Source organism: Nyctereutes procyonoides, unplaced genomic scaffold, assembly GCF_905146905.1.
Source record: "Nyctereutes procyonoides isolate TBG_1078 unplaced genomic scaffold, NYPRO_anot_genome, whole genome shotgun sequence".
In the NCBI taxonomy this organism is placed as follows: Eukaryota; Metazoa; Chordata; class Mammalia; order Carnivora; family Canidae; genus Nyctereutes; species Nyctereutes procyonoides.
This window is the reverse complement of record NW_026575040.1, coordinates 11,198,717-11,207,603: the sequence shown is the minus strand read 5'-3', so window position 1 is coordinate 11,207,603 and position 8,887 is coordinate 11,198,717. Positions and strand designations below refer to the sequence as shown.

Below are 8,887 nucleotides of genomic sequence, written 5' to 3'. Positions count from 1 at the left end.
ACTGAGCCACCCTTAGCTTGTATTTTTCTGAGCATGAAAAAATCTGAGCATGTCTTCATATGCTTACAGGCTTGCTGGGGGGTCTGTTCCTTGAATGCCTGTCCAGACCCTTGGAGTCTGACTCCCAGCGTCCGGGGGCAGCTGGGCAGGCTCCGGAGTCCCGAGGGTGGGGCCTGCAGGAGGCCTAACGCGAAGGGCCAGGGCCGGGGACGCCGGGACAGCCCCTGGGGGAGACACGCCCCCGGGAACCCCCGACCCGCCGGCCTCGGTGTGAAAGGCGCGGAGCGGCGGGCAGGCGGGGTCCGCCGAGGAGGCACCTGCAGCCCGGTCCTGCGGGCGGAGGCCGCGGCGGCTGCGCGCACGTCATGCTCCAGGGCTCGGGCGGGCCCGAGGGGTCTGCGGCAGCGGCCGCCGCGCGCTCCCCCGCCCCCCCGGGGGCGCCCGGGCCCCGACCTCGGCAGGAGCGCGCGCCCGGGCGGCGGAGCGGCGGCCTGGAGGAGCCCGCGGCGTGGGAGGCCGACGGCCGTGAGTCCGCCGCGGGCCCGGGGGCGGGCGCGGGCGAGCCCCGAGGAGCCCCGCACTCCCGCGGGGGCGACCGAGCCGCGGCCGCCGGCTTCTTTGTGGCGTCCGGGGGACGTTGGCCGCGCGTCCGGGACTGGGTGGCGCCACCAGTCCCGGGAGCAGCGCGATGCGGCCGCGGAGACGTTAGCCGCAGACACGATGCTTACGCGGTCCCGTGTGCAGGCTCAGTTGGCGCGCGGGGCGTGCGGTTTGACCTCCGCGGAGGACCGGGGCGCCATCTGTTGCTATCGCCGTTTTGCAGAAGGGAAGCCGAGGCTCGGGGTGGTTAAATAAGCTACCCGAGGTCACATGGCCTTTAAGTGGTAGGGATCCCGAAGGCCCCAGCTCTCCCGGAATGTTGGGGTTGGACGGGAGTGAAGACCATACCAGGTGGGGAAACTGGAACCCAGAGGAGGGAAGCTGCGGCTGCAGCAGGTGGCTGAGCGCACCACAGAGCATCCGTCCAGGACTGTGCTCCGTACCAGGGCCTCTAGGCTGGGAGCAGCATCCCTGGGGGGCATGAGCTGGCCTGAGGGGCTCCGGTTGCGCTCCCTGGGAGAGGGGAGAGAAGGGTTGTGCCAGGGTCCTCGCTGGGATGGGGGTGTGGGGTGAGGAGCTCTATGGAGGTGCTGTTTCAAAGGGCATGGGGTCGGCCTGGGGCAGAGGATCATTTGAACTGGCCCTTAAGAGCCAGAGGATCACTTGAGCTGGCTCTTACGAGCTGGCCCTTCTGCACATTCTTTAAGAGAATGTGCAGGAAAAAAAAAAAAAAAGAATGTGCAGCAATGGAATATTGGGGTGTGTGGGAGGGAATTCTGGGCAGAGGAGGCAGCACTGGGAAAGGTCTCCAAGGCCAGGGTTCAGTGTGTATTTGATATGGGCCGGAAAGAGGGTGCATGAGAGGAGGTGGATGGAGGAGATGAGATTGGGTTTCACTGTGCCTTGCAGGGTCTGCTGGCTCCTGCTCAGACTCATGGCTGTTTGCCAGCAGAAACCAAGCCACTTGTAGGTTTCAGCTAAGAAAAAGGGAGTCCCAGCTGGAAAGGATCTCTCTCTCTCTCTCTCTTTTTTTTTTAAGATTTTATTTATTTACCCATGAGAGAGAGAGAGAGAGAGACAGAGAGAGAGAGGCAGAGACACAGACAGAGGGAGAAGCAGGCTCCATGCAGGGAGCCTGATGTGGGATTCGATCCAGGGACTCCAGGATCATGCCCCAGGCCAAAGGCAAGTACTAAACCTCTGAGCCACCCAGGGATCCCAAGGATCTCTACATAGAACTTTCTTCACCGCCCTGCAGTTTTATTTATTTTTATTTTTAAAATATTTTATTTATTTATTTGTGAGAGACACAGAGAGAGAGGCAGAGACCCAAGCAGAGGGAGAAGCAGGCTCCCTGTGGGGATCCCGATGCAGGACTCGTTCCCAGGACTACTGGGAATCCCAGGATCACTACCTAAGCAGATGCTCAACCACTGAGCCATCCAGGCATCCCACCCTCCTGCGGTTTTAGAACTGAAGAAAGGGAGGCCTCCAAGGGGTACATGGCTAGCCCAGGATCCTGCTGCTAGAAAGTGGCAGAGTGGGTACTAGAACCCCAGCTTCTCTAAGCTCACACCTGAAGTGCCAGCTCTTTTCCTGAACCTGGCTCATGGTGTTCAGCCAAGAGGTTAAGGAAACAAAAGCTTGGGACTCCACGCTTCCTGGAGATGTTTGAGATCTGAGAGGGGTTCTTCCAGAAGAGCCTTCTCCTCACCTACAGGAAGGGCACCCCCCTTTGTGGATGGGGAAGGGAAGAGCTAGCAATGGAGACCACACTTAGAAGGTGGTGTTTCCCCCTCCCCTGAAATACTGATCTGAAGCTGCCTCCCCCTCAAAGCCTCTTTCCTGCCATTTATCTAAGCTTGTGGTTTGATTTTCCGGGGGACTAATGAGTCTTAATTGGGACAGTATCTTAGAGTTCAAAGGCCCCTGAAGAGATTAAATGATTTATATGTCACTCATTCATGTGTGCCAGGGCCTGAATTTGGGGATACAGCAATTAACATGTCAGACAAAGATCTCCTCTGTCCTCCCCGGCTTATAATAGGGGAAGCAGGTAATAAACCTGATAAATATGTAAGTATATCATACATCTGTGGTGAGGGGTGCCATGGAGAAAAATAATGCATGGAGGTGGATAGAGAGGGTGCTTTCTTTGGTTGGGATTTCATGGGCTTAGAGGACCCTAGGTGAAGGAGGCCCCACCACCTCCAGGTCTTTGACCACCAGAATTTACTTTGCCTTAGAGGAATAATGGTGAGGATGATGATGGCACTATTTGCTAGATAGATACCATGCTTGGGGCTTTTCTTATCTTATATCTAATCATTACAATAACCCTACAGGGTGGCTAATATTCCCTATTTTGCAGATAAAGGAACTGAGGCACAGGATAATTAAGTCACATGGCCTGGAGGCCTGGAAGTGACTTGCCAGAGTTGAAACCTAGGGCTGTGTGATTGCCCTGGGGCAGCAGCTCTGAGCTCCCTAAATTGTGTCTACAAGGCCCTTGAAAGCCCAAGACCCTGTCCCATACATATCTGGAAAGTAGACTGATGGCCAGCCCGTCTGTCACCTCAGTGCATCCTAGTTTTCCCTGCCAAAACACTGGCCACCTGTCCCTGGATATACACAGGGGCTGGATCTGGACATTCGCATTGGACCAAACATGCAGGATGTGGGTGTGGCAGCAAGTAGACCACAGATTATCTGCCCTCTAATGACCATGCAAAGGACCAGCAAATATTTGTGCCTGTGCTAGCGTGTCTAAACCTTTCTGGGGGAGGGACAGGTATCTATTAGTCTGAGGATTTATGTGTCACTCATGGAAACAGAGTTTTGTTTTTGTTTTAAGATTTTATTTTTTTTGTTCATGAGAGACATGGAGAGAGGCAGCGACATAGGCAGAGGGGGAAGCAGGCTCCCCAGTATGATACAGGACTCGATCCCAGGACCCTGGGATCACGACCTGAGCCAAAGGCAGATGCTCAATCACTGAGCCACACAAGCACCCCTGGAAGCAGTTTTATGGAGCCCTCCCTATGTCCAGCTTTGGGCCTGCTGTGAGCTGTAGGTGGATTGGCAAAGGTCAGATGTGGCCAGGGCCCCCCAAGGACCTTGTGGTCCAGCTAAGGACACAAGACATCCTCACAAGCCAAGAGCAGTCAGGATGATGGCAGCGTGGAGGGTCTGGTGAGATGAGACCTGGACCCTGTCACCAGGCCTGGATCTTCCTGGCTTGGCTACCACCCTGAGCCCACTGCTGGCAGGAGGCCAGCAGGGGGAGCTCGGAGGCTCCCTCTAGTCTGAGATAATGGTGCAGTGTTGAGGCAAGAGGAGCCCAGAGAGAAGGCAAATCTGGGTGGGCCCCACAGCTGGGAGGTGACAGCTGGTTGGGATTGGGGATGAAGGGAGAAGAGGTGGAGGGTCAAGGACAAAGAAGGAAGGTGAACATACCTCTGGCCTTGCCCAAGCTTAATGAAATACGTGGCTCAGTAAATCCTGGCTGCCTGCCCAACATGGGACTCAATCCCAAGACCCCAAGGTCATGACCAGAGTCAAAGGCAGATGCTTAACTGACTGAGCCACCCAAACACCCCTCCGTGGCATTTTTAAAAATAGAGGCTGAAAATTACTGCAAACTTTTGTTTTTTCTAAATAAAATTTAAAAATAGGGGCACAGGAACACCTGGGTGGCTCAGTGGTTAAGCATCTGCTTTCGGCTCAGGGTGTGATCCCGGGGTCCTGGAATCGAGTCCCGTATCGGGCTTCCTGCGGGGAGCCTGCTTCTCCCTCTGCCTGTGTCTCTGCCTCTCTCTGTGTCTCTCATGAATAAATAAATAAAATCTTTTAAAAAAAAATCCTGGCTGCCTTCTTCACTGGACAAAGCCATGGAAAAGGCAGTTATCAACTCCATTGGGAATGAATTCCATTCCCTTCCTCAAGAGCTGCTCTTGGGGTCATGAAAACTGGACGAGGACCATATTGGGCACACACCTGTGGGCAGTCTTGCCCATGCTGTCCCGTCTTTGGGGTTTTATTGAGTCCTGGTCGTGGGGACTTGTGGTGAGTTAGTGAAGAAAAGCAGCTTGTCTGGGGAAGTCCCCAACATCCAAAGGGAAGAGAGGCATCCCCACCACCAGTCCTAGCTAGAAGACTCCTGCCTGGGAAACATTCAGGGCAGGGAGGAGCTGTTCATCTCTCCTCCTTAGGCAGTGTGGGCACCCTCCCCTCATCCCACATCCACTTTTCTGCCCTTAGTGCTTCCTCTGGAGAGGCAGCTCCATGAGACCGCCCGACGGAACAACATCGGGAGGATGAAGGAACTGATCGAAAGGAGAGTCAACGTCAGAGCCAGAAACCACGTTCGTATGGGGGCTCTTCCAAATTGGGATGCTTGGATAGGCACAGTGCCTGCCATGGTGACACCTCCACACCAAGGGAACAGTTCATGGAGCCCTTGAAGGCAGAGCATTGCATGTGTTCACTTGGGGGAGGCTCAGATTGTTCATGTTGTCTCCAGGTCTCTGAGGCCTGGTCCAGGTCAGGGTAGGGATTCCCAGCCAAGCTTGGACAGGTGGGGAGCGCATACTCTTCGTTCCTGTCACCCATCTGAAAGGCACACCCAAGGAACAAAGGTTAGAGTCAGGAGGGCCAGGGAGGCTGGATTCCCCCAATATTGCTCATATGTGCTGAGACCAAAGACCATGATGAACTTCTGGGGTGGTCTGACAATGTGGTAGGGGATTGGGCCCCTTTGGCCTGTTCTGAAGGAAGGAGGGGCACAGAACGCAGGCAGTCAGGGGCCCTCAAAGACTAGGACAGGACTCCTCTGACAGGTGGCTATCCAGCAGGAACAAAGACAGGGCAGGGGGGAATAGTTTGGCATTTCTGAGTAGTGGGCAGGGCCCAGGGTTAGGAGTTTGTCCCAAGAGCAGTGGGAAGCTGGGAAGCCTTAGGTGGGGAGTAGGGGGATAGCTGGATCTAGTCATTGCATTTTTACTACGTTTGTTTCAGCCGCTGTCATGTGAAGGAGGAGGAGAGGGCCTGAGTGGGATTGGGGTCCTGCCCCCTTGTCACCAGAGCCTGCACAGTCCCTTCCACCCTGCAGACCAGGTGTCCTGCAGCCGGAGAGACCAGGAGCAGGGGGGTGTGGACCAGGCAGGCAGCTGGCACCTCACACTTTGCTCTCCCCCCGGCAGGTGGGCAGGGTGGCCCTGCACTGGGCCGCGGGCGCCGGGCACGAGCAGGCCGTGCAGCTGCTCCTGCAGCATGAGGTTGCTGTGGACGATGAGGATGCGGTAGGGGACCCCTCGCCAGGCGCGTCTGCGCATGTGTGCACGGCTGTGTGCCTGCCTGTCCCCGGGTGGGGAGGGGACATCCGCTGTGGCTGTCCCCGCGGAGGCTGCACTAATACACGCACACACAGGCACGGGGCGGACGGGAAGCGGTTTAGGGCCGGTGACACTATGCTGATCCCAGGTTTCCCTTGTGCAGCCGTCAAGATCTCTCCATTTTCAAGAGCTTTTTTTTTTTTTTTAATTTTACTTATTTATTCCTGAGAGACACACAGAGAGAGAGAGAGAGAGAGAGAGAGAGAGAGAGAGAGAGAGGCAGAGACACAGGCAGAGACACGAGCAGGCTCCATGCAGGGAGCCCAACGTGGGACTCCATCCCGGGTCTCCAGGATCACATCCTGAGCTGAAGGCAGGTGCTTAACCACTGAGCCACCTGGGCTGCCCATCAAGAGCTTTTTAGTTCTCGGTCCCTCATGATACCATGTGAACAGGGAGAGATAGGGGCTGTAGAACAGAAAATTGGGTGGATTGATGAACGACTTATTGGTAAAATCCTCAGGAGGTGGGTCTCCCATGATATGCGATGAGGCTTTGCCCTGGCTGACACTTTAACTAGAGACTTGACTGAAGACTAACAGTCTGGGGCTCCTGGATGGCGCAATCGGTTAAGCAACCGGCTCTTGGTTTCCGCTCAGGTCTCATCTCAGGGTGGTGAGATCACCCGAGTCTGGCCCCTGCGTCTGGCTGCGCTCAGCACAGAGTCTGCTTAAGACTCTTTCTCCCTTTGCTCTTCCTGCCAGCACACGCACGCTCTCTCTCTCTTTTTTTAATATTTAAGTTACTAAAAAAAAATAAAAAAATATTAAGTTACTTTCCACTTTTTTTTTAAGACTATTTATTCATGAGAGACACGCACAGAGACGCAGAGACATAGGTAGAGGGAGAAGCAGGCTCCCTCTGGGGAGCCTGCCGCGAAACTCGATCCCAGGACCTGGGATCATGACCTGAGCCAAAGGTAGACACTCAACCATGAGCCACCCAGGTGCCCCAATAAATCAATCTTTAAGAGAAAAAAAAAAAAAGACCAATAGTCTTACTTAACAAGTTGGCAGGCAACACATTGCTGAGAGAGAACACTAAAGAATAACAGGATCTATGAAATCATCTCTAGAGAGTTGGGGAGAGGACTGAGTCTGACGATGGCACTTGACAGGGATACATTTAAGAGTCTAAATTAAACAACTTTTAAAGAATTACAAACTTCCCTGCAGAGAGACACCTTTCACAGAAAACTGTTCTTTGCCCTGGCCTCTCTCTGTTCCCAGGCTCCAGTATGAGGGGGAGCTTGATGACAAGCTGGAGTGGAGGGGCGGGGGCAGGAAGCAACATCTCCCCCCCCACCCCACTCCTGCCCCATCTCTCTGCATTTCCTTAGGCCTCATTTAGAGGTGACTCTGGAAGGAGGATGCTTGAGATCCTTTAGCCTGTGTTTCCCGACAAAATATTGGGACCTCACACGAGGGGCCTATGCCCACAACCCCCCCCCAAATCACCTCTGTGCTCTGTTATTTCTTCCTTGAGGGAATCAGTGAGAAAAGAAGATATGAGGAAGAATAGTAAGATATGGTGCTTTTATAGATGTGTTTTCTTTGCAAATAGTAATAAATATATTTTGAAAAATAAGGGCAGTCTGGGTAGGTCAGCAGTTTAGCGCCGCCTTCGGCCCAGGGCATGATCCTGGAGACAGGGGTCGAGTCCCACGTCGCGCTCCCTTCAGGGAGCCTGCTTCTCCCTCGGCCTGTGTCTCTACCTCTCTGTCTCTCTGTTTCTCATGAATAAATAAGTAAAATCTTAAATAAATAAATAAATAAATAAATAAATAAATAAATGGAAAATAAGAAAGCTGATGGGCATGTTAACTTTAGTTAACAGGGATCCCTGGGTGGAGCAGCAGTTTGGCGCCTGCCTTTGGCCCAGGGCGTGATCCTGGGGACCCGGGATCGAATCCCACGTCGGGCTCCCGGTGCATGAAGCCTGCTTCTCCCTCTGCCTGTGTCTCTGCTTCTCTTTCTCTCTCTCTGTGTGTGACTATCATAAATAAAAAAAAAAAAGTAAAAAAAAAAAAAAAAGGTTTCATCTTTATTAAATGATGGGGAGAGGGGCAGCCCAGGTGGCTCAGCGGTTTAGCACCGCCTTCAGCCCAGGGCCTGATCCTGGAGACCTGGGATCTAGTCCCACATCGGGCTCCCTGCATGAAGCCTCCTTCTCCCTCGCCTGTGTCTCTGCCTCTCTCTCTCTCTCTGTTCTCTGTCTCTCATAAATAAATAAATAAATAAATAAATAAATAAATAAATAAATAAATAAAATCTTTAAAAAAATAAATGATGGGGAGAAGAGATGGTAGCTCTTTCATTTTTGTTATTTATTTATTTATTTATTTATTTATTTATTTATTTATAGACACACGAAGGGGAGGGGGGCAGTGGGAGAGGGAGAGAGAGAATCCCAAGCAGGCCCAGGCTCACCACAGAGCCTGATGTGGGGCTGCTCTCATTACCCTGAAGTCATGACCTGAGCTGAAATCAAGAGTCAGGCATGTAACCAGCTGAGCCACCCAGATACCCCTATTTAATTCTTATTTAAAGATTTTTTTTTTTAAGATTCCATTTGTTTATTCATGAGCGACACAGAGAGAGAGAGGCAGAGACACAGGTAGAGGAGAAGCAGGCTCCATGCCAGGAGCCCGACGCGGGACTTGATCCGGGGACTCTGGGATCATGCCCTGGGCTGAAGGCAGGCACTAAACTGCTGAGCCACCCAGGCATCCCAAGATTTTTATTTATTTATTCATGAGAGACACACAGGAGAGGCAGAGACATAGGCAGACGGCAGAACAGGCTCCAGGCAGGGAGCCTGATGCAGGACTGGATCCCAGGACCTGGGGATCACAACCTGAGCCGAAGGCAGATGCTCAACTGAGCCACCCAGGT

General features: G+C 53.3%; 1 protein-coding gene across 1 annotated transcript in view; it reads left to right on the top strand.

Annotated features, from left to right (window-relative positions):
- Window positions 1-365: 365 nt before the first annotated feature.
- The window catches only part of ANKDD1A (ankyrin repeat and death domain containing 1A), a 46,184-nt gene continuing 37,662 nt past the window's right edge, over window positions 366-8,887 (top strand). Inside the window, exons 1-3 of the mRNA XM_055319626.1 lie at window positions 366-636; window positions 4,861-4,964; window positions 5,802-5,900. Coding sequence (XP_055175601.1) covers window positions 366-636; window positions 4,861-4,964; window positions 5,802-5,900 — 474 coding nt within the window. The remainder of the gene's footprint in view (window positions 637-4,860; window positions 4,965-5,801; window positions 5,901-8,887) is intronic.